This window comes from Vipera berus (assembly GCF_964194415.1).
Source record: "Vipera berus genome assembly, chromosome: 7".
Taxonomy (NCBI): Eukaryota; Metazoa; Chordata; class Lepidosauria; order Squamata; family Viperidae; genus Vipera; species Vipera berus.
This window is the reverse complement of record NC_138209.1, coordinates 79,888,181-79,913,759: the sequence shown is the minus strand read 5'-3', so window position 1 is coordinate 79,913,759 and position 25,579 is coordinate 79,888,181. Positions and strand designations below refer to the sequence as shown.

At 40.0% G+C, this 25,579-nt stretch overlaps 1 protein-coding gene across 2 annotated transcripts in view; it reads left to right on the top strand.

Annotated features, from left to right (window-relative positions):
• The window catches only part of SLIT2 (slit guidance ligand 2), a 180,909-nt gene that overhangs the window by 131,605 nt on the left and 23,725 nt on the right, over positions 1–25,579 (top strand). For both annotated transcript variants that reach the window (XM_081332747.1, XM_081332746.1), the window contains 10 exons: positions 5,989–6,063; positions 6,982–7,125; positions 8,333–8,476; positions 12,844–13,010; positions 15,961–16,093; positions 18,562–18,630; positions 19,501–19,572; positions 21,149–21,220; positions 22,045–22,116; positions 24,045–24,208. In XM_081332747.1, the coding sequence (XP_081188873.1) occupies positions 5,989–6,063; positions 6,982–7,125; positions 8,333–8,476; positions 12,844–13,010; positions 15,961–16,093; positions 18,562–18,630; positions 19,501–19,572; positions 21,149–21,220; positions 22,045–22,116; positions 24,045–24,208 (1,112 nt within the window). The remainder of the gene's footprint in view (positions 1–5,988; positions 6,064–6,981; positions 7,126–8,332; positions 8,477–12,843; positions 13,011–15,960; positions 16,094–18,561; positions 18,631–19,500; positions 19,573–21,148; positions 21,221–22,044; positions 22,117–24,044; positions 24,209–25,579) is intronic.

Genomic DNA, 25,579 nt, shown 5'->3' with positions numbered 1-25,579 from the left:
CCCCCAACCCCTACCTAACCCTCCCTATCCCTCCCACCCATTCCCCCCTCTCCCCCCCCCCGACTTCCCAGAGCTAAATACAGGGTATAAAAACAAAGAACAATCATAAGCATCCATATGCTAACATGGGCTGTCCGCTCCACAGCTGTGTTTATTCCATCGAAAACAGCGCCGATCAGCTGTTTAGGTGGATTTGAAGCCCCCTCCTCGGGAGAAGAGGAGGGGGTGAGGCCCCAGGTAGGGGTTGAGCTCTCCGGGGCCGCCTGAGCTGAAAGTTTGGGCGGCTGAAGGATTGAGCCCCCCCGAAGCCTGGGTTAGCTCCGAGCCGCGCAGCGTCTCTGCTCCGTGATTTTTGGAGCAGAGCCAGGCGTTAGCAACCACCCCTGCCAGAAGGAAAGACTCTTGAGTATCAAGGTGCAGGCAGAGCGGTACAGGAGGTCAAGGTGAAGTGGACTGTTATCTTTACTCTCTAACTCAATGGACTTTATAGCTTTAAAGTGAAAGTGCGCAACAAGTGAAAGTGGGGAAAGATGGCGGCTAAAACTTCTAAAGCTCTTCGGAGTGCGGGGGCTTCCCCGGTGCAACAGACTTCGTTGCAAGCTTTGCTTCCTCCTGCACCTCCTCCGGCATTGACGCTTAAGGATTTACAAGATGCTTTTGAAAAGCAATTGCAATTAATGTCAGATATGATGGATGAAAAGATGGAAAAGCTGGAGGAAAAGCTGGAGGAGAAATTGCAGAAACTGGAGGAGAAGATGAAAGAGAAGTTTAGTGCAATGAGGGTAGACATTTTGTCCATAATTGAAAGTGTGGCTGAATGTGTGCAACGTTTGGATGAAAAATTGGAGGATCTTAGTCAAAAGAACTCTATATTAGAAGTAAAGGTACTAGAGAATGAAAATATAAGGGACAGAATGGACGGAGAATTGAGCCTTGTCCAGTACCATCAGATGCAGTATGCTATTAGAATCAGGGGCTTAAAAGAGAATCCTAAAGAAGATTTAAAGCAGCTGATCTCTGAGGCTTTGGAAGCGGTATTGGGCCAGCCAGCATCTGAAATTGAGGGAAATATGGATAAAATCTTTCGCGTAAATTCATGGGTGGCAAGACAGAGGAAGCTACCTAGAGATGTGGTGGTCTACTTTACAAAGAGAGCAATTAGAGATGAAGTTATTCAAGCTGCTTACGATACTAAATTTGTGGTTGCTGAGCAAGAAGTCCTGGTTTTAAAAGAGATTCCTCCAAAGATTTTAAGGAGAAGGAAAGATTTTGCATTCCTTGCACAGGAACTTAAGAAATGTGATATCAAGTTTAGATGGGAGATTCCAATTGGAATGGTGGTGATGCACGAAGGTAAAAGACATCGTCTGGCTACTGTGACTTAGGCACGTGATTTTTACAGCAATGTGTTAAAAGCAACCCCCCTATCACTTCTGGAAGCTGCAAAGGGATATGGCGAGGGAAAGCCTCAAGACGCTGAAGGTAGACAGACAGAGGAGAATGGTGCTGGAGGGGATCAAGTTACAGTCTCATCGGTTGCAGCTGGAGAGCAGAGGATGACGCGTGCCGCCTTAAGACGAGCGAGACAAGAGCAAGAGCAAGACCATTAAAAGTACTCTAACAGCGGAATTAATTGAAGTAGATAAGCAAGGAAGATATGTTATGATAGACTTGTTGCTAGAAGGTAAAAAAAAAAGCTTTTAGTTGGATTGTATGCTCCTAATCAACAACAAGCTGACTTTTTTAACTTACTATACACAAAGGTTACCCAATTGGATTATAAATCTTTTATTTTTATGGGAGATTGGAATGGTGTCCTAGACGTACAGATGGACAAAGCTGGTTTTTTTAAGCGTGTCCCGAGTCATGCTAGATTGCCTAAATCTTTTTTTGAAATGAAGGATGATTTGGAATTGCGAGACATTTGGCGTGATACACATCTACATGAAAAGGATTATACTTTTTTTTCTGATAGACATCAATCTTTTTCTAGGATTGACTTTATTATGGCAAAGATTTCGGCCTATTTGAAAGATCATTCGCAAGAACGTTATATTATGGAGTGGAAAAAGGGGATTGATTATATCCAGAATAAATATGGGACTAAAAAGTTTCATTTAGCATTTGAGTAAGCTTTCTTTTCTGTTTTCTTTTCTTTTTATATGTAATATTAATATTGCTTGTAATCATTTTATATGAGCTAGAGGGTGATAGAATTAATAGTTTATTAGCAGCTTTCCTGAAGGAGCTGAGTAAGCGAAAATATCCATCAGCCACAATATCTCCACACATATCAAAGGCTGCGATCCTGTAACTGCTAAAGGGGAACAGCAAACACAACCCAGATCATCACTAGCTTTATTGCTGTTACGGTTAGTCTCCTCATCTTTAAAATTAGAATTGGCGCTGGATGAGTCAGCTGGTTCTAAGGCAAACTCACTGTTGGATTCAAACGGGTCGGCCTGCTCAAATTTGTGCCCTGAAATTCGACTTGATTCAACCCGAAAAATGACTGTGTTTTCACAAAATGTTCACAAAAAAATCTTCTGATCATTGACTCGTTTGCCCCCCCCCCACCACCATCAATGCTTCATTCAAAGAGTGATTTGATGGAGCCATCTTTCAATCAACGCTTCAAACAGAGGCTTAAACAGCCAGGCTGCTAAAACTCTGATGTCTGTAACCTTTAAATGGACAAAACTGTGCATTGTAGGGCACCAGATTTTGAACCCAGGTGTGCCCCAAGGGGGCTACCTTAATACAACCAAGATCGGGGAACCAGGACTTCGACGGGACTGAAAACTGGCAGATTTGTGTTTGCTTCCGCGTTGCCAGACTGCTGCCTTGGAAGTTGCACCCCAGTCCTCCCCCCCCCTCTGGATAGACCAGGCAACTGCCAGAGAATGGGCAGCCCCAGTCAAACCATCAGGAACTTGGAAATCATTCCTGTTCCTACTGGTTTTTGCTTTTGACCACTGTTTCTCTGCTTAATTAAGGCCCTGTCTCTGAAACCACGACCCAACGGATCACAGGTTGTCTGTCTGAGCGTTACAGCTAGTAGCTTCAGCATGTCATCATCATTATAACTATTTTATCCAATAATAATAATAATAATAATAAAATAATAAAATAAAATAAAATAAAATAAAATAAAATAAAATAAAATAAAATAAAATAAAATAAAATAAAATAAAATAAAATAAAGTTGGAAGGGACCTTAGAGGTCATCTAGTCCAACCCCCTGCTCGGGCAGGAAACCCTATACCATTTCGGACAAATGGCTGTCCAGTCTCTTCTTAAAAACCTCCAGTGTTGGAGCATTCACAGCTTCTGGAGGCAGGTTGTTCCACTGGTTAATTGTTCTCAATGTCAGGAAATTTCTCCTTAGTTCCAGGTTGCTTCTCTCCTTGGTTAGTTTCCATCCGTTGCTTCTTGTCCTGCCTTTGGGCGCTTTGGAGAATAACTTGAGTCCCTCCTCTTTGTGGCAGCCCCTGAGATATTGGAACGCTGCTATCATGTCCCCCCTCGTCCTTTTCATTAAACTAGACATACGCAATTCCAGCAGCCGTTCCTTATATGTTTTAGTCTCCAGTCCCCTAATCATCTTTATTGCTCTTCTCTGTACTCTTTCTAGAGTCTCAACATCTTTTTTACATCTTGGTGGCCAAAACTGGATGCAGGATTCCAAGTATGGCCTTACCAAGGCTTTGTAAAGCGGTATTCACACTTTGCGTGATCTGGATTCTTTCTCTCTGTTAATGCAGCCTAGCACTGTGTTGGCTTTTTTGGCAGCTGCAGCACACTGCTGGCTCATATAATACTGTTGTGTTTCCTACCACTTTTTATTGTTGACAGTATTCTTAACATTTGCTTTAAAAGCAAGCAGCTCTTTGCTTCTAGCAATATCAATTCGCCAGCTACAGTTCAGTGTGCTTATTAAAATACAAACAACAAATTGAAGCCTTCCCCGTTATACTCCGCTGTGTTTCACAGCTGGAAGGGAGCACAGAAATAACCCTGGGGGATGCTTGCAAACGGAGGAGTTTTCCAAGCAAGGAGGGGAACTGATTTAGCAACAGGCATAATGACTCTTGCTTTCAGGAGGCTTCCTTTAAGCATTTACTTGATAATTCAATCCATGTGTTTGTGGTTTGTTGCCAAAATTTGCTGTAGGGACGAGGCAAACTGTAGTGGATAAGACTCAAAATCAGGTTATTTAAAAGGAAATGGGACTACAGAAGTGTCAGGCCCAGCAAAACAACCCCCCAGAGTTACAACTGGCCTATAATTTATATAATAAATAATAAAATAATGGTAATATTAATTTCAAATAATAAGAGTAATAGAAAAAAAGAAAAAAAGAAAAAAGAAAGAATAATAAGAAAGGCTCAGACTATGATGAGGTACAATTTGGATGCACCAGTTATAAGTCTTATATGTAATGACTTGTGGATGCAAGAGTAAACATTCATTCATTCATTCATTCATTTGCCCTCCAAGGCTTCCAGATGAGAAACAGTTAGCAAAATTCATGGTTCTAAAGGGATGTTTTCCAGAAAGAAAAGCCGTGAGGATGTGATGTGCTTCAAGACTTTCACATTAAGAACTTTAAACATAGCATAATCCTTAAAAAGAAAGCAACAACTGAATCACTTTATGTCTAATTGTTTTCTGCATTTGCATTTATTACAATTACTTTTGACATTAATGAACCTTTTGCTTCTAGAAATTTATTGCAATTAATACTTTTGCCACATGTGAAACATAGTCCTCAACTTACATTCGTTCGTTTAGTGACTGTTCAAAGTTACAACGGCATGGGAAAAAGCGACTTACAACCATTTTTCACACTTACAACCGCTGCAGCTTCCCCCGGGGTCACGTGATCAAAATTCAGACTGACTCATACTTACGACGGTTGCAGTGTCATGGGGTCACGTGATCCCCTTTTGCGATCTTCTGACAAGCAAAGTCAGAGGGAGAAGCCAGATCCACTTAATAGCCATATTAGTAACTGGACAACTGCACTGAGACACTTAACAACTGTGGGAAGAAATGTTGTAGAATGGGGCAAAACTCACTTAACAAATGACTCACTTAGCAACAGAGGTTTTGGGCACAAAGGACAATCTCTACAGATGAAAGGGCTCCCTACATATGACATGCCTGAAACCAATTGTTTTGTAGGTGTGTAATCATTTATGAAGCATTGGAAAATGTGTAAAAAAAACCACACATTCACATACAAGGTAGAAAGATGAGCACAAACTTAGTGTAACGTCAGACTGAATCGATCTGTCATTTATTTTGGAAAACGACAATAATTTAATTTAATTTAATTTAATAATTTGATTTCTATACCGCCCTTCTCCCGAAGGACTCAGGGCGGTGAACAGGGCAATACACAATAAAAATCAGATACAAAAATTAAAAAACCATTAAAACCAATTAAACATCATGCCCTGAGCAGCTAATGCCCTGAGAAATAGATATATTCTTCATTTTGTGGAATATACATACCAATGTATATTTATTAAAATCATATGGAGGCTGTTTGCATTAGGTAGATTAATTAAGCAGGATTTTTCAGTAACATCTGAAGTCTGCTTAAATCACACATTTTTGTAACCCAGCCAATAATTTTCGTTATGGCCCAAATGTAAACGCTGATAAGTAAATCCATAAATAACTATAAACATAACTTGCTTAGTGTCTGATTTCTGCATCCCTTTTAGTGAATGCATATCTTATTGTTTGTAACTTTTACGCAAGTTTTCCAGACAAAATCACGTTGATTATTACTTTAACCGGCTGCTCTATGAAAAGCTGCAGTCAGTTCATCTCTGCTTCTAAATTTCACCAGGTGGCCAGAGGAGTTTTGTTTTCTCCCCTCACAATTTGACAGTGTTTTATTAATTGCTGTATTTGCATAGATTTACTAAAGACAGGAACTCAAACATACATATTTATTATGGTTTCCATTTACAGGAGGCTCAATAACAATGAATTTACAGTGCTGGAAGCCACGGGGATCTTCAAGAAGCTTCCCCAGCTGCGTAAAATGTGAGTTTATTTATCAACCTGTACTGTGTAAAGTGGTCTCACTGCAATCATTAACTTTTAGGGGAAAATAAAAAATAGCCTAGCGGGAAAGTAAGGCTGCTGAGATGATCAACTTATCATAATCTGTATGCCTTCAGATACATTGCAAGATTTACACAGTCCCAGGATTGAAGGAAGAGTCAGAAACAAGCTCAAGATAATAATTCCACTTTGATTTTGTTCAGCAAAAGATGGGAGAGAGAAAAATTTTCAAGATTCTGTTGCTATATACCCCATGAGAATAAAGTGGCCTTCTCGGAATTGCTGAGGCCTGTTTTCCTGACCTGGCCTACCTCAAAAGGCTGGCATCAATCTTGAAAGCCAATGTTCAGAATTCAATACGTTCAGATGGGAACGATCGGCGATCAACTTTTTAAAACCCTATAGCTGTATCTTTGGAAGCTTGTCACCAGCCTTTGTGGTTCTCTTGCAGTAGAAATTGTGGGGGCTAACTAAATTTTTGAGCAGGCTGAAAAAGCATTCAAGCTATGAATTTGGAAACTGAACTATAAAATTGTGTTAAAAGGCAACGTTTATTAGTTGGCGTTATTTTACAATGATAAAAACTTAGCGTAGCTTCAAGCATGCAGAAAATGGGATTTAATGTAAGTCAAATACTTTTGAGATGCCAGTATTTAACTAATATTTTCAAAGTACTTGAAATGATTCTTGTCATTAGATTACGATAGTATTTTAGAAATATTTTTTCCTTCCCCTTTTCTGGAATCACTGTCTCTGGTTGATGTGAATGCTAAGTCCTACTTATTGCTCTCTTGAAATCAATGTGGGTTTTTTTTAAAAAAAAGAACTCAGTTCTAGAAATGATTTATTATCCAAAGGCCATTTCTTTGTAATTTCTTCACTCTGAATATGCAATAGAAATCTAAGCAATAACAAGATCACAGATATTGAAGAAGGCGTATTCGAAGGAGCCGCTGGCGTCAGTGAACTTTTGCTAACCAGTAACAGGCTGGAAAATGTACGACACAAAATGTGGAAAGGCCTGGAAAGTCTGAAGACTTTGTAAGTCTGAAATCTTTTCCTCCTTTCTCTTTGCATTTAAATGTCTGTGGAGATTCTCCGTCATCCAGGTCATGGTTGTCCCGAAGCTGCTTTTCCAGAAGACAACTGGACTTTCTTCATTTTTCCTTGAAGACGTTTCGATTCCCATTCAAGAAGCTTCTTCAGTTCTGACTGGAATTCCTTTGTTTTTCCTTGAAGATGTTTCTCTTCTCATCCAAGAAGCTTTTCTTCAGCTCTGACTGAATGGTGGAGAAAATCATAAATCCTTTCATTCTCCACCATTCAGTCAGAACTGAAGAAGCTTCTTGGGTGAGGAGCAAAACTTCTTCAAGGAAAAACAAAGAAAGTCCAGTTGCCCTTTGAAAAAGCACCTCTGGGGCTTTACACTTAAACATGGTCTTTCTTGTCTCTCCCATTTTCTTTTTTAACTTCGCCATCTTTTGGGATTTGAGCAGACTAATTTAAAGACTTGGCAAACAGCATGAAAGCAACAAAGAAGAAAGAATGAATTTTTTTGTGTTGTATTTCAGCTTTCATTCTTTGGCAGCTCTGCTGATAGTAAACACTAATACTTTTATGTTTGTTTTCTCCTTATTTCTGATCATTTTGGGAAATATCATTTTAGTTCAAAATGATATTTTGAACTAAATTTTGTATCACAGTCACAATTCCCCTGTTGAAGTGGGCGAGGGGTTTTCCTTACCTCCGTCCTCTTTCATTGTTTTTAAGACGACTCCATGTCTTTTTTCCCTCGTTGTATTTTTTCTTCTTCCTAATTCTTCCCTCTCCTTTCTCCATATTTCCTACTCCATTCATTATGGAAAACACAATGCACTATATTGTTTGTAAGGAAATGCAAAACCTCCGTCCCTTGACCGAGCCACACTGATTGGGCCATTGCAGTGGTTTTTCTCTGAACCCAAAGCCGTTTGTGGTGATCCAGAAGCATCCATCCAGTTGGGTCTGGACCACATCCCAAGCACCATGGGCCGTTTGTGGTTCAGAGGATCCATTTCTGAAAAACCTACCAGCACCTAACACACATACGCACACACACACATCGACCGAACGACCATATTGGTATGGCCCAAAGTAGAAACGGGATGTTACGGGATGTTCTACGATTCTGTTTTGTGCATTAGCAACATCTAAGGAATAATAATGAGCGGGTGAAATAAACAATTTGTTCCCATTTTCTTTTCCTCAGGATGCTCAGAAGCAACCGGATCAACTGCGTGAGCAATGACAGCTTCACAGGACTAGGTTCTGTCCGGCTACTCTCCTTGTACGATAACCAGATAACCACTGTAGCTCCCGGCGCCTTCGATACCCTTCATTCTCTCTCCACGCTGTAAGTTGGTTTGTCTTAACAGAGACTGAGCCAGTAAGTGACGGTTCCTCGGACATTCTGATAAAATGGTGGATGATTTCAGTGTAGTTTTTTTTGTAAACAGCATCATTCATCTAACTTTGTGCATATTGGTGCTCGTTTTGTAATTTGTTATCAGTATGTCCGATGAACCTTTCATCATCTTTATTGCTGTTTAAGCATATTTATTAACCGCGCCTCTACAGTTCTAAACCGTTGAGTCAAACTTACTCCCAGCTAAAAAAAATACTGCATTCTACATGAATATGAGTATGAACAGTAAGCAGGGTGAACTAGAAATTCAGGTAAATGAGGGCGGATATGATATTGTTGCCATTAAGGAAACATGGTGGGACGAAACCCACAAATGGAACACACAGCTAGAGGGATTTAAACTATTTAAAAGAAACAGACTAAACAAAAGAGGAGGTGGAGTTGCTCTCTATATAAGAAATAACTTTATCTCTACAGAAATAGAGCACAACAGTGATGAAAACTGTAAACTTGAATGCATTTGGGTCAATATAAAAAGGGGGGAAAATGACATTGCCATAGGTGTATACTATAGGCCGCCCAACCAAGCAGAGGAAATAGATGAACTTTTTGCTAGTCAGCTAACTAAGGTATGTAGGAAGCACATCACAATAGTAATGGGGGACTTTAATTATCCTGATATCAACTGAGAGACAAACTCTGCACCAAGTGGAAGATCAAACAGATTACTGACAAACCTAGCAGACAACTTTCTCTCCCAAAAAGTAGAGAAGGGAACTAGGGGATTAGCCATATTGGATTTAATTCTCACTAACAGAGATGAAATGATAGAAAGTGTCAAAGCCACAGGAACCTTGGGGGGAAGTGATCATGCAATATTGGAATTCAACATTCTGGATGCACAAGCAATAGAACACAGCCAAACTAGAGTCTTGGACTTTAAAGGAGCTAATTTCAATAAACTTAAGAGAGACCTTGGGAAAAATTCCATGGATGAGAATCCTAAAGGGGAAAACAACTCAAGAAGCTTGGGAAATTTTGAAAAGTGAGATAATAAAGGCCCAGTCTAGCACAATACCAACAAAGAAGAAAAATAACAGCTCTCAAAAGAAACCAGCATGGCTGCATAAAGAACTCTCTGATAAATTGAAAGTTAAAAAGGACAAGTATAAGAAGTGGAAAGAGGGGTACATAACTAAGAATATCAGCAAACAGCCGGTGCCTGCAAAGATGAAGTGAGGAAAGCTAAGGCTCAAAATGAACTAAGGCTTGAGACCAAAGTCAAAAATAACAAAAAAAGCTTCTTTCAACATATTTTTTTATTTTTATTTTATTTTTATTACATTTATATCCCGCCCTTCTCCGAAGACTCAGGGCGGCTTACAAGCTTAGCAGTAGCCTTCATTCTATGTATATGCCTGCTTGTTAGGGCTTTCACACACACCCCAAGCGACATTATTACAAAGTCAGCTTAATTGCCCCCAACAATCTGGGTCCTCATTTTACCTACCTGGGAAGGATGGAAGGCTGAGTCAACCTTGAGCCTGGTGGGATGCGAACCTGCACTAATTGCAGGCAGCTGGTGTTACTTAAGGAGGCATCAGCCCACTGCTCCACCAAGGCTCTAAAAAACAAGAAAAAAATTAAGGAAATGATTGGTCCATTAGTGGAGGAAAGTGCAAGAAGGTGACAAGCAACAGGGAGATAGCAGAACTATTTAACTCGTTTTTTTGCATCTGACTTTACACAAACGGAAAAAAACCAGTCCAACCTACCAAAACCAGTGCCATAAAAAACAGAATAGAAACGCAAGTTAAGATAGGCAAGAAAATGGTAAGTGAGCACCTGTCCAGCCTAGATGAGTTCAAATCACCAGGACCAGATGGATTACACCCCAAAGTTCTCAAGGAACTGGCAGACGTGATCTCAGAACCACTGAACTATATTTTTCAAAGATCCTGGAGCACTGGGGAACTACCAGAGGACTGGGAGAGACCTGATATAGTTCCCATATTCAAAAAAGGGGAAAAATAGATCCAGGAAACTACAGACCTATCAGCCTGACCTCAATACCTGGGAAGATTCTGGAAAAGATAATCAAACAACAAATCAGCAAACACCTTGATGCAAACAAAGTCATCACTAAAAGTCAACATGGGTTTGTCAAAAACAGATCATGCCAGACAAATCTTATTGCATTCTTTGACCAAGTGACAAAATTAGTGGACCAGAGGAATGCTGTAGATATAATTTACTTGGACTTCAGTAAGGCATTTGATAAAGTAGATCACAACCTAATAAGATAGAAAAATGTGGGTTAGATAGCATCACCACCAGATGGATTTGTAGCTGGCTGACAGGCCGTACTCATCATGTGGTCCTCAATGGAACTGCATCTACCTGGAAGGAAATGTGTAGTGGGGTGCCCCAGGGCTCTGTTCTGGGCCCAGTGCTCTTCAACATCTTCATCAGTGATTTGGATGAGGGGATAGATGGGGAACTCATCAAATTTGCAGATGACACCAAACTGGCAGGAATAGCCAATACTCCAGAAGACAGGCTTAAAATACAGGAGGATCTGGACAGACACGAACACTGGGTACTATCTAACAAAATGAAATTCAATGGTGAAAAAAGTAAGGTTCTACATTTAGGCAGGAAAAATCAAATGCACAGGTATAGTATAGGTGGTACCTTGCTCAATAGTAGTAACTGTGAGAGGGATCTCAGAGTCCTAGTAGACAATCATTTCAGTATGAGCCAGCAGTGTGCTGCAGCTGCCAAAAAAGCCAACACAGTGCTAGGCTGCATTAACAGAGGGATAGAATCAAAATCACGTGAAGTACTAATACCACTTTACAATGCCTTGGTAAGGCCACACCTGGAATACTGCATCCAGTTTTGGTCACCACGATGTAAAAAAGATGTTGAGACTCTAGAAAGGGTACAGAGAAGAGCAACAAAGATGATTGGGGGACTGGAAGCTAAAACATATAGGGAACGGTTGCTGGAATTGGGTATGTCTAGTTTAACGAAGAGAAGAGTGAGGGGTGACATGATAGCAGTGTTCCAATATCTCAGGGGCTGCCACAAAGAAGAGGGAGTCAAGCTACTCTCCAAAGCACCTGAAAGCAGGACAAGAAGCAACGGATGGAAACTATTCAAGGAGAGAAGCAACCTGAAACTAAGGAGAAACTTCCTGACCGTTAGAACAATTAACCAGTGAAACAACCTGCCTCCAGAAGTTGTGAATGCTCCAACACTGGAAGTTTTTAAGAAGAGACTGGACAGCCATTTGCCTGAAATGGTATAGGGTTTCCTGCCTGAGCAGGGGGTTGGACTAGATGACCTCCAAGGTCCCTTCCAAATAATAATAATAATAATAATAATAATAATAATAATAATAATAATAATAATAATAATAATAATAATAATAATAATTGTAATGTCCTTTCCCAGAACCACCTAGTCTTAAAATTGTTTTATTTTTAGTGGAATAAAAGCCAAATTAATGGAAAGAGAAGGAGAGGAAAATGTGCTATATTTAAAAATGAAAGCTTTCGGGGTAGGAATTCCTGAGACACATAATTGCTAACATATTTAATTCTCTTTCCACCTGAAATGTGACAAGCTATACCTGATGACTAATTTGTGCCTATTTAAGATGGCATGTTTATAAATAATGAAATTGTCAAAGGCCTTTTCTGAAATGTGGACATACTAAAAATCCTGAGGCTTACGGGGGGAAATTCATTTTATAAGCGACATGTAATCAACTTGTCTGTCGGTTTAGATGGGAAACCCATTCTCTGGAGTAAATAAAAGATGGAAATCTTGAGGAGACAAATTAATGAAAGAGCAATTGTCAGGTTAAGCTTAATAATACAAGGCAATCAGCCTTCATCTCTACATTAAATTACTATATTATCGGGTGTAGATAGTCTGACAGCAAGTCAGATCTGTGACATCTTTAAATTATTTCTAAATAAGAGTTTCAGGATTTCTAAGCTCCAAGTCGAATCTGGCTATCCTGAGGTTTGGATAGAAGCGGGAATTGGGGTAGACACAGTTGTTTTGACTATAATTTGAAGGTGTTTTGTGTGCTTAATGAGAAGGCCTCAACCCAGGTTTTCTGGTTTTTGTAGTAAGTTTGCAACTCAGAATTTTATAGGATAGATAGAAAACTTTCCAAATTGGATCAAGGACAAAGAAGCAAAGCAATAATTTTTATGTCTCTTACCAAAAATAAACAAAGGACCTGAAAGAAAATGAAAGAACTTCAACTGTTGCGGATGTCTTAATTGTTTCCTTCCTTTGCAACTTCACTGTGTGTGCGGCTGTGTTGCCCTTTTCAGAAACCTCTTAGCCAACCCCTTCAACTGCAACTGCCACTTAGCATGGTTGGGAGAGTGGTTGCGGAAGAAACGGATTGTGACCGGCAACCCCCGGTGCCAGAAACCGTACTTCCTCAAGGAGATTCCTATACAGGACGTGGCCATTCAGGACTTCACCTGCGAAGACGGTAAGAAAGGCCATGCCTGTGCTCGGCATCAAATCCGGCCATCACCGCTCTTTCCATTACTACAGAGTCTTTCAAAATCTGTGAGCAGTTCTGCCACCTGCTGTCTCCTCCAATGAGCTACTACTCCTCTCTAGTAACTTCCGTGAAAGCCTGTGGAGATTCTCCATCCTCCAGCTCACGTTTGTCCCCAAAGTGCTTTTCCAAAAGGCAACTGGACTTACTTGCAAACGTTTCGCTTCTCATTCTTCAGAACTGAAGAAGCTTCTTGGCTGAGAAGCAAAACGTTTTCAAGGAAAAAAGCCAAGGAAGTCCAGTTGCCTTTCCGGAAATGACTATGGCAGGGGTCTTCAAACTTGGCCCTTTGATGACTTGTGGACTTCAGCTCCCAGAATTCCTCAGCCAGCCACGTGTGCCTGGCTGAGGAATTCTGGGAGTTGAAGTCCACAAGTCATGAAAGGGCCAAGTTTGAAGACCCCTGGTCTATGGAGATTCTCAGTCTACTAATTATAGTTAGTCCAAATATGCTTTGTCACGAAGCAACTGCACTTTCTTTCTTTTTTTTTCTTTGAAGACATTTCGCTTCTCATCAGTTGAGCTAAGGCAGTAACAGGATCTGTAGGCCGAACAATTGGCACTTTTCCAGTGTCTACTAATTGGCTTCTTCCTGGGAAAATTAGATCACGAATAAACATAAGATTGTTTTGCAATACGTTACGCTGCAGCTGCAGCTCGATTCTCGGTTCATGGCGCACAAACCCATTAAATTCAGAGGGAGACATGAGAATGTACATTGGGGATCTTTCTGAAATAAGAAAGGAGAGCGTAAAATGGATCTGTGTGTCAGGAGACTCCAAGACTTGAATCAGGTCTAACTTGGTTCACATCCAGATTAATTAAGAAGACCGTAAGCAGTCTACTCTGATTTCCTCAGGTAATGCAACGTTCCTCCAAGGAACCTAGGATCGCTCAGCTGAGTCTGTCTTCATGCAGCCGTTTTGAGATCTTTGGATACAAAAGAAAAACCACTAAGCATTACTGTGAATTTTTTGGTTGGCGTGATACCTGGATCATGGTGGTTCTAACTGTCTTTTGTCACAGCCCTTAAGTAGCTACTAATGGTTGTAAAGAAATTCATCTAGCCCTGGCCTTTATGCAAAATATTGCCCTCTGTGTTGCCTTCATGATGTAGACTAGAAGTAGGCAACTATGGTCCTTTATGATTTGTGGACTTCAATTCCCAGAATTCCTGAGCCAGCTGTGCTGGCTCAGGAATTCTGGGAGTTGAAGTCCACAGGTCATAAAGGGTCCATAATTGCCTATTGCGATGTAGGCAATTGGGGCAAGCATTAGGGGTGTTTCTACAAGCTTTGCATTATGTAATGAAGCCAATTTCCATGCTCTGGTAGATGACACCAAGGGCAGTTGAACCATTCAATATATTTTCTCCTCCCTTTCAGTATTAACTGTGCAAAAAGGAACTAACATGAGTGAGGTCTCATTTGGAGTACATGAAGAATTTCATCCAGGTGGACCATCACCCATCCAAGTTGATCCATTGATCTCAAGAAAGGAATTGAGGGTTTTCCTTTATAGGATCAGGGGCAAGTTCTCTTCCAGTAGGTGAACTAGAATTGAACTAATGTAGACAGATGGGATGGCCCCACATTTTTGAGAGATAGTTGGTTGAGCCTTTAAAATTATCCATAATCGTGACGTACTGTGAGCTACAATGTGAGTTGAATTTCATTTAAGGCCTATTAGTAGATAAAAGAAATTCTGGTTAAACGTCCAACACACAAAACTGCGGACAGCATCTTTTTAAACATCTATGTGTTTAAGAGACACATTGAGAGACTTAATTAGGACTTCAGAGAGATTTCTATTGTTTCTTATCATTTTCTACTATAAATATTTTTCCCCACTAATGTAGTTTTTTCTGGCCTTCAAGGATAAGAAAATGCAACAATCTTGTGTTGGTGTTTATATGTGGATTTGTCTATGACATTCATCCTAGAAGTGGAGCAGTACAATGACATTTGTAGCCAAAATGTTGAAAGCAACACGGCTTCCTTTTCTGTAGAATAATTAGCTACAAATAGATTTATTTTTCTTCAGATCTCACCCTTCTGTTGCTATACTGCACGATGTCCTGATTTGAAAAAGGAACACGAGCAATTTGTCATATAGAAATGGGAAATGCAAGCTATTCAACAAACAGAAGAGAAAAAAATTTTTTTTCTTCTACTCTCTTTGGTGTTTTTTTTTTCTTTTAATCCCCTTTTCCTTCTGCTGTGTATTTTTTTAAGAGATTGAGCTATTATACAGTAATAACACAGAATGATTATTATGCTTACAATGTTTATGCAGTGGTGTTTCTCCAGTGACACTCGCAACAGAAGTGTTGCAACCTTTCGCTTCCTAAGAGACAATCGCACACACAATGAAAGGTGTAAATGGAACGTGTCCTTGAAGATACAATCGGCCTCAAAACGCCTTTGAAGTGGAACAGGCTAGTAGGCGTCTCCCCCTCTGAAATGGGGGCCCTTAGCCGAAGAAAGATCATTTTGTTTTCATCCTTCTTTTATTTTATTTCCAAAGTTAAAATACAAAATGAAGAAGAAGAAAAGGAGGATCAAACTAGCAACCATCAAACCAAAAAAGTGTAGAAATAAAAAATAACAGATGACGAATCTATAATTCACACCGTTAATAAACATAAGAAGTCCACCCTAGTTGAATGCTGGTTATTTTATTTTATTTTACATTACGTTATATTATAGTATATTTATTTTATTATTTATTATTTTACTTTGTTTTGTTTTGTTTTATTATATTTATTTTATTATTTTTTACTATTTTTTAAATTTAATTTTATTATTTTTTAAGTTTATCGGCTGCCCCTCGTACCATCTCTCTAACTCCTATTTTTATATATATATATTTCGATTAGGGAATGACGAGAGCAGCTGCTTCCCCTTGTCTCGCTGTCCAGCCGAATGTGCATGTCTGGATGCTGTAGTTCGTTGCAGTAACAAAGGGCTGAAAACTCTGCCTAAAGGCATCCCGAAAGAGGTTACCGAACTGTAAGCAGCACCCCCTTTTTTTCCTTTTTTTAAAGGCTTGTTTTGTGTGCGTGTCTTGAGCAGATAAATGACTTTATGGGTTCACAAACATTTATGGAAGTCACAAATACTGTTATATTCTTTATGAACTGTGGTTTTTCAGGGACTTATCTAAAGATAGATAATCATTCACTTTTAATCGCCAGGGTGTTTTGATGATGAAAAAAGTGACTTCAGCATTTTGGGGGATTTTTTTTTCTTAACGTGGAGGAAAGATTGGGAAATTTTATTTTTAAACATTAGGCTTATTCTAGGGCTTAAAATAGATGGTTTAACGTATTTTCCAAATCAGAATAATAAGTTTCCATCTACCGTTATTGTAATATTTTACATGTTTGGAATATGGTCTGGTCGACATGTTTGAAAAAGTGTGTCATAGTGTAGAATAGGGCAACTAACATGATTACCGGTAGTATCTTGAATAACTTCCTTTCAACAAATGGAATATAAGTTTTGGGACCCTTTTATCTTCTGAAAAAAAGGAACCGAGTGGAGATATAATCACTTTATAAAACCCTATTAAGACCACACTTGGAATACGGCAGCCAATTTTGGTCACCGTATCACAAAAAAGATGTTGAGAGTTTGGGAAAAAATTCAGAGAAGAGCAACTAAGATGATCCAAGGCCTGGAGACTGAAACGTACGAAGAATGGCTGCGGGACTCGGGTTTGGCTAGTCTAAAGAAAGAAGGAACAGGGGAGACGTGATAGCAGTATTCCAATATTTGAGGGGCTGCCCCAAGGCAGAGGGGGACAGGTTGTTCACCAAAGCACCAGAGGGAAGGACAAGAAACAATGGATGGAAACTAATCCAGGAGAGAAGCAACCTGGAATTAAGGAGAAACTTCCTGACAGTGAGGACAATTAACCAGTGAAACAGAAATTGCCTCCAGAAATTGTGGGCGCTCCATCACTGGAGATTTTTAAGAAGAGGCTAGACAGTCATCTGTCTGTGATGGTATAGGTTCTCCTGCTTAAGCGGGGGGGCTGGACTAGAAGACCTCCAAGGTCCCTTCCAGCTCTATTCTATTCACAAGGTGTATAGAATTAAGCATGACATGGAGAAAATTGGACTTAAAGAGTTTTTTCTCCCTTTCTCAAAGCAAGACTTTGGCATCGTTGAATTAGGTTAATTGGGAGAAGACGCCAAGCAGATGGATGGAGGTTTTCCTTCACAGAGTGTCTAATTAAGCTATGAAATTAATCACTGCTAAATGATGATGCTAGTTCCAATGATTTTAAAGAGAGACTTGCTAAATTCATGGGGGTGTGAGTTTATTGGGGGGGTTTCCACTGTGTCCGTAAGTTAAAGAGGAACTGTGGGGAAGAGGAGGTGAAAGAAGGTTTTCCTTCAAGGTAACCAACTTAAGTACAGGTAGTCCTTGAGTTACGACAGCTCATTTACTGACCGTTCAAAGTTACATCACTGAAAAAAAGTGACTGATGACCATTTTTCACACTTACGACCGTTGCAGCACTCCCATAGTTACTGGATCAAAACTTGGAAGCTTGGCAACTGACTCACGACGGTTGCAGTGTCCCAAGGTCATGTGATCCCCTGAACAGCAAAGTCAGTGGGCAAGCTGGATTCACTTAACAACCGTGTTACTAACTTAACAGCTGCAGCGATTCACTTAGAAACTGTGGCAAGAAAATGGGGCAAAATTCATTCAACAGCTGTCTCACTTAGCAACAGAAATTTTGGACTCCATTGTGGTTGTAAGTCAAGGGCGATCTGTACAAAATAGCTGTGCCCTGCCAAGCAAGGTGGAGCTACGTGTATTAATGATTCGATGGTTATTGGCGCCATATCAGATTTTGGGGTGGTGTAGAGTCTAATACAGAATACATGAGAGTAACATTGCTTGCAAAATAGAGGTTAAACTTTCCTCTCGCCCCTGTTTTCTACACACGGCTGATTGTGGGTCTCCAGCTGGCTGCACCCCTGAATATTAGAGAGTGGTGAAATGAACTATTAATGGTTTCATCTAAGTAATACAACGCAACAGCCTATATATATCTATATATCTATATATCTGTATATCTATATCTATATCTATATCATCTATATCTATATCTATATCTATATCTATATCTATCTATCTATCTATCTATCTATCTATCTATCTATCTATCTATCTATCTATCTATATATATATATATATATACACATATGTTGTATATAATATGTTTAATTGTGTGTCGTATATGTATACACTTTGGGAGCAAGCAACTAAATTTCATTTTTAATGTGTGCCTTTGTGCCCACAGTAAAAAAATGACAATTAAGGTCTGTCTGTCTGTCTGTCTGTCTGTCTGTCTGTCTGTCTGTCTATCTATCTATCTATCTATCTATCTATCTATCTATCTATCTATCTATCTATCTATCTATCTATCTATCTATCATTTATCTATCTATTTTTTGTAGTTATTTAGATGGAAACCAGTTTACTCTTGTTCCCAAAGAATTATCCAACTACAAGCACTTAACTCTGATGTAAGTAATTTCCAAAGCATTTATTTCTCTGCGCTGATGTCATTTCTGATCTTTTCAGTTTATGCTATATTTTGGGACAGGCCCCGCTTTTCAGCCTGATCGTGATGTCTGAGGGTTTTTTTGGAAATGCAAAGGCAGAATCTCTGGTAACTCCAAAAAAGGGAGATGAGATACCTGCTTGCCGTCGGTGAGGGAGAGGGAGAGCGTAAATGAACTAAAGGATATTCAGCTCAGTTGGTATGAAGAGAAATGGGTTTAGTTGCTTCGGTGTAGGATTTTTCAGCAATAGATGGTGTATCGAAAAATCAAAGGATTATTAAAACTTATTTTTTTAAAAACCCAATAGATTTAAAAAATCAGCTGTGTTTGTTTCAACATGATAGCTGTGCTTGCATTGAAAAAGGCAAGGGCCAATATGCCTTAACAAGAGATAAATCACATTGCAGTATGTATGGATAAAGTATTGACTTATGTTTATGTTTTTTTACAAAAATAAGATGAACATATGCATTCGTTAAAAGAGGGTGATGGCTCTTTTGATTTAATGCATATCTTTAACACAAAGAAACATTCAGGAATTTATTTAAATATATAGAGACAATGTTGTATTCAAAAAAACATATATTTTTAATATAAAAGGTCCAATTCTTTTTGTTCTATTGGTGTTCTTGTTCAGTTTGAATGTTCTTGTATATAATTGTGCATCAAAAACTTACTGGGTCTTCTGCTACAGATGATATGATAAACCAAATGCCATTTAAAATAATATGCTAACAAATTGTATTTATCAGTAACAACGTTACAATTCATTTTTTTAACATCTGTGTTATAACAGAGAAAATTTCTGAATGTGTTGTGTTGTTTTTGCAGAGATTTAAGCAACAACAGAATCAGTACTCTCTCAAACCAGAGTTTCAGCAACATGACTCAGCTGCTCACTTTGTAAGTGTGTATTCTTTCAATAAAGCAATAAGCTTTACTAATTTACTACTTGGATTTTACTGTGTTATAATTACAAATGAGAGAGAAAAGAAGTTGTAGAAGAACGATCTGTAAGGGAACGGGCTATTTAAACCTCACTTAGCACTTAGTTTCGGAAGGATTTTGACAGATTTGAGCATCTCTATGGCCAGTCTAGAGAAAAGAAGGAGTAGGGGGGACATGATAGCAATATTCCAATATTTGAAGGGCTCCTACAAAAATGAGGGGCTCAAACTATTTTCCAAAGCACTAGAAAGCAAGAGAAGAAGCAACGGATGGAAACTCATCAAGGAGAGAAGCAACCTGGAATTAAGGAGAAACTTCCTAACAGTGAGGACAATTAACCAGTGGAACAACCTGCCTCCAGAAGTTGTGGTTGCTCCATCAGTGGAGGTTTTAAAGAAGAGACTGGACAACCATTGGTCTGAAATGGTATAGGGTCTCCTGCTTGAGCAGGGGGCTGGACTGGAAGACCTCCAAGGTCCCTTCCAGTCTATTCTGATTGAATTGAGTATTGGGTCCTATCAACAAGATGCAGCTCAGTGATGAGAAAAGTAAGATCCTGCACACAGGCAGAAAAAAAAATCAAATGCACACGTATAGAATGGGTGGTCCCTGGCTCAACAGTAGTAATGATGAGAGAGATCTAGGTGTCCTAGTGGACACTTGAATAGGAGCCAGCCGTGTGCTGCAGCTACTAAAAAGCCAACGCAGTCCTGGGCTGCATTTATTTATTTATTTATTTATTTTTATTACATTTATATCCCGCTCTTCTCCGAAGACTCAGGGCGGCTTACAAGCTTAGCAGTAGCCTTCATTCTATGTATATGCCTGCTTATTAGGGCTTTCACACACACACCCCAAGCGGCATTATTACAAAGTCAGCTTAATTGCCCCCAACAATCTGGGTCCGCATCAACAGAGGGAGAGAATCAAGATCACGAAAAGTGATTGTATCGGTCTATACCGCATTAGGGATGCCACACTTGGAGTACTCTGTCCAGTTTTGGTTGCCACAATACAAAAAAGATGCTAAGAGCCTAGAAATAGTGCAGAGCCGAACAACAAAGGTAATATGGGGTCTGGAGGTTAAACCATGGTTAAGGGAACTAAGTATGCTTAGCGTAATGAAGAGAAGAATTGGGAGTAGCATCATAGCTGTCTTGAGTGGCTCTCACAGAGAAGAAGGGGGGGGACTTATTTACAAAGCACCTGAGGGAAGTTCATTAAAGAGCCATCCAATCTGGAACTAAGGAGAAGTTTCCTGAGAGCAAGAACAATTAATCAATGGAACAACTCCCCCCCCCCCCCCCCGCGCGCTGGTGTTCTGGATTGGAGGTTCTTGAAAACCTCGCTGGAGGTTTTGAAGAAAGGATTGGGCAACCATTTGCCTGGGATGGTAAAAGGTCTCCTGTCTTGAGCAAGGGGTTGGACTAGATGACTTCCAAGGTCCCTTCCGGCCTAGCATTCTATGTCATTCTATGTAACTCCTTATTGCATTATGTTATTTAGAAATCAACATTTTGTGTACTTTCAGAATTCTCAGTTACAATCGGCTCAGATGTATTCCAACACGGACTTTTGATGGCTTGAGATCACTTAGATTGCTGTAAGTAATATTCTTTTCCTTGCTTTTCTGTGTAAATTATTTAGTTTATTTATTTACTTTTGACAGAGGGACTCTGGGCAGTGCACAGTTTGCAATTAAGCTCAACCCTGTTGTGACTCCGGGGTGTAATTTCCCATTTGGTTTTATCCCATATACTCTTGTAACACAAATGGCAAAATCTGGGGAAATGTGTATTAATTTTCCATTGCCATTGTAGCTGCTTACAAAAGGTAGTAGCTTAGTTCATCCGGGCAGATCTCCAAAAACTAAGCATAGTTGGCATATGTGACTATTTAGATGGGCTGGTGGACTAATTGAGAATCAAAACATAAATGCAGGAGTAGATTAAGATAACATTAGATAAGTAGATAAGATTAATGTTGGAATGAGAAAAAAAGAGTAAGTTTATAAACAATAGAAAAAATCTACACACCCTCACAAAAAATGCATTGAAGTTCAACTACATGCAGAATCTCTTAATAATGGAGAGTGCAAGTTATGTTAGGAAAATCAATTGAATTTTTCTTGGTTTAAAAATAAAATACCAAGGAATTGTTCACTGAACAACAAAAATGTTTGTTTGTCAGGGAGGCAGTTAGCTTTGGTTTTTGAAATAAACTGAATTCATCTCGGTAGCGATGCCTAGCTTCATTTTAGGACATTATCAGGCCTATGATAAAGGCTCCTGTTTACAAAGAAGTATCCATACAAGCGTTATTCTGTGGTACATAATGAATGTTCATCTTTAAATGCTCTCTTTTGCATTCCTGGATCAAGAGAAGGAGTAATTTCTAACCCTGTTTCCGTATTTCTTTCTCGTTTAGGTCTTTACATGGAAATGACATCTCTGTTATTCCTGAAGGTGCTTTTAATGATCTTTCATCATTATCCCACCTGTGAGTATTTGACCCCATTTACAGTAAGGTTCTGAATTAGGACATCTTATTAGATATACCATTGATTGAGACTCCTACCATAATCTCACATATTGCTCAGGCAAAATGCAGTTTGCTTCTGTCCTTAACACCATGCATAAAAGATGCTCCTAGCAGTGCAATTGTGTAGAAGATGACTTCTCTGTTCTGAGAGTTATTTAGGGATATAATCAGCCGCAGCTGAACACTCCAGAAATACAGTGAGAAAAGTGTCCATGTCCAGTTAACTGGAAGGGATTTAGCCTAAAGTAATAAACTTCTAATGAGTAATGGACCATGGGTAGATAGTTTGTCGCCTTTTGTCCTTGGTGAAAGAAGGCAGGTAAGGATTTACCTGTGCAGTTATAATGTTTAACTATGTTTGGACATGCCCTGAGGTAACCTTGGCTACCTGTGTAGCCGAGATGTCCACCCAGTCACGTCTTCTAGCTAATATGAAGCCTGTCCGAACCCTTCAATACATTAGCAAACATTCATGAAATGGAAGTGGGCATAGCAGGAAAGCAGAAACATTTTTTTGTGATTGGTGCTTCCAACCTCAGCATTCATTGGTTCATTTGTAAGATCTCCACCCAGCTTCTCCTCTGAGATGAGATTGTTGTTGTTGTTAGCTGTGAAGTTGTGTCCGAACCATCGCGACCCCATGGACAACGTTCCTCCAGGTCTTCCTGTCCTCTACCATAGCAGTCTCCTATTTTTTCCCCTCACATCGGTAATCTCATGAGGCAGTCCTAGCTAAGACAGAGTGACTGACAGGTCCAAACTCTCTGAAAGCTTCTGTGGGGTTAGGGTGGACTAGAATCTCCAGTTCCCTGGGCCTGCTCCAGCACCACTAAACCACTAAACCACCAGGGCTTTTGAAGGAATTCAACTTTCCGCCCATGTGTTAACAGTTTGACTCATAGAGTAGATTATCAAGTAATAGTAATAAGATTTGTATAAGAAGCAATGGATGGAAACTTATCAAAGGGAGATTCAGTCTAGAATTATGGAGAAACTATCAGTGAGAACAATGAATTACTGCTCCAGAAGTCACTGGAGGTTTCCAAGAAGACAGCATGTCTGGCATGATATAGGGTCTCCTGCTTGAGCAGGGGGTTGGACTAGAAGACCTCCAAGGTCCCTTCCAACTCTGTCATTCTGTAACATAGCAATCCTTCATTTCCCCCCCCAACAGTAATAGTTGTGTAAAGTAGAGGAGGCAAAGAGAGGCTCACAGACCTCAAGTGAGCTTCTGTGGTTGAAAACAAAGTTCTGGAGTAGAAGCTGGATCTCTACGGCCCAAACTTTTGCTGCTACACTATCCTAACTGAACAATATAAACCACTTTTAAAAGGTCTTGGATTATAAGCATTCCTTGAGCACCTAGTTGCTGAAGCTGTCGAATCAGTTGTTTGATAACTTTAGTTGTGGCATTCTTTGTGTCTTCTTTGCAGACCACAATTCTGCCCAAAACGTCTGCTGCTAAGTGAGATATTTTTAAGTGAGTTTTGCCCCATTTTACGACCTTTCTTCCCACAGTTGCTAAGTAAATCACAGCAGTTGTTCAATTAATAATATGGATGTTAAGCGGATCTGGCTTCCCCCACTGACTTTGCTTGTCGGAAAGGCGCAAAAGGGGATCGTGTGACCCCAGCACACTGACTGTCATAAATATGAGTCAGTTGCCCAAGTGTCTGAATTTTGATCATGTGACCACGGGGGATGCCATTCATCACTTTTTTCAGGGCTGTTGTAAGAACATTCACTAAGTGAGCTGTTGTAAGTCGTGGATCCCCTGTTTTTAAACATGTGACGAAACTGTTCATTGCAATAAGTCGAGGACTACCTGCATTTCCATTTTACCATTTTGGAATTAAAGGCAGATTTGGCTTCTGTTTTGCCCCCAGAGCGATTGGAGCGAACCCTCTCCACTGCGACTGCCACATGCAGTGGCTCTCCGACTGGGTGAAGTCCGAATACAAGGAGCCGGGCATCGCCCGATGTGTGGGCCCTGGAGAAATGGCCGACAAACTCCTCCTCACAACGCCCTCCAAGAAATTCACCTGCCCAGGTAGGGTGGGCAGGAAGGAAATACTTCCATCGTAATCTGTGTGCAAGTGCTTCTTTGACTGGCATTTAATCTAAGTCACCAGTTCTGCTTCCGGGAGAAATAATTGCACGACTGTTCAACTACGTTCAGCTTCTGCTTCAGGAAATCACTCCCTCCCTTGGGTTAATTCTCCTCCTAGTGATGCTGTGAGGATAAAACAGGAGTTGAGGCAGAACAAGTCCCACCATTGTTAGCAGCTAGAAGAAAGACCGAAATATAAATGGAATTATTGAGCGTGTGAAGGCCTTCCAGTCACTGCTTGTTCTGTTGAATACCTTCAAGTTCATTGCTTATAATTATCCCAGCTCTTTCTCTGCTCTCGGAAGTCGAACGTAGAGAAAGTTGAATTATTTCTCCTCCAATCTTTGTAACTATCAGAGATCTGGTTATTTCTTTTGCCTTTCAAGCGTGAATTTAGCTGTCGTCTTTAGTTCCCCTTCTGGACCTGACGTGGGCCTTTTCTGCTTTTTCCTCCACGTTTCTTCCCCATGAAAACTCGAATTACTTCCCTCTTTATTTCCTCCTATGTCACTCCTCAAAAACCAATATTTTTGTTACATTTGCATCTTGTTATCTGTAAAGTTTTGAATGCCGTGCAATTGATATCTCCCTCCCTCCCTCCCTCCCTCCCTCCCTTCCTTCTTTCCTTCCTTCCTTCCTTCCTTCCTTCCTTCCTTCCTTCCTTCCTTCCTTCCTTCCTTCCTTCCTTCCTTCCTTCCTTTAAAAGACTTCAAATACACATTTGCTGTTTACGCAGCTCCTTTGAATAGAGCTACAGATTCCATAATAAATTTGGTAAACTTTAAGGGGACCCAGACTTCTTTTTTGTTTTTACATGTTAAGCCTGGACACATTTATCTTTTGTCAATATTCCCCTTCCCCCTTCCTCCTCTCCTCCCTTCCCCTCCCTCTGTACCAATTGTTAAGTGAATGTCACAGATGCCAAGTTCTTTGCCATGGGCTGGTGTTGACTTTACAAAACTATGTCAATCACCGGGGAAATCAGGAGATTTTCAGGCAGTTCAAAGGAGTATAAAGATGTATGGCAAGCTTAAACTCTCTACAAGAATCTGGCCAACTAACAGCCGAGGGAAGTCAGCGAGAGATAAGGGGGGCCTTCAAGGTGAGCTGGGCTTAGATCTCTTGCGAGTGCGCAGGGACTCAGGACTGATGACGCGTTTGACCCCTCCTTCAGGTTTAGCCTGATCTTCTTCTACAGTCTATGTGACAATTGTCCTAAAATGATCTCCAAGGAAAAATATTTAAATATGAGAGATAAATGGGGAACAAAGACACCAGTTAAAATAAAATAGAGAAATTCCAATATATAGA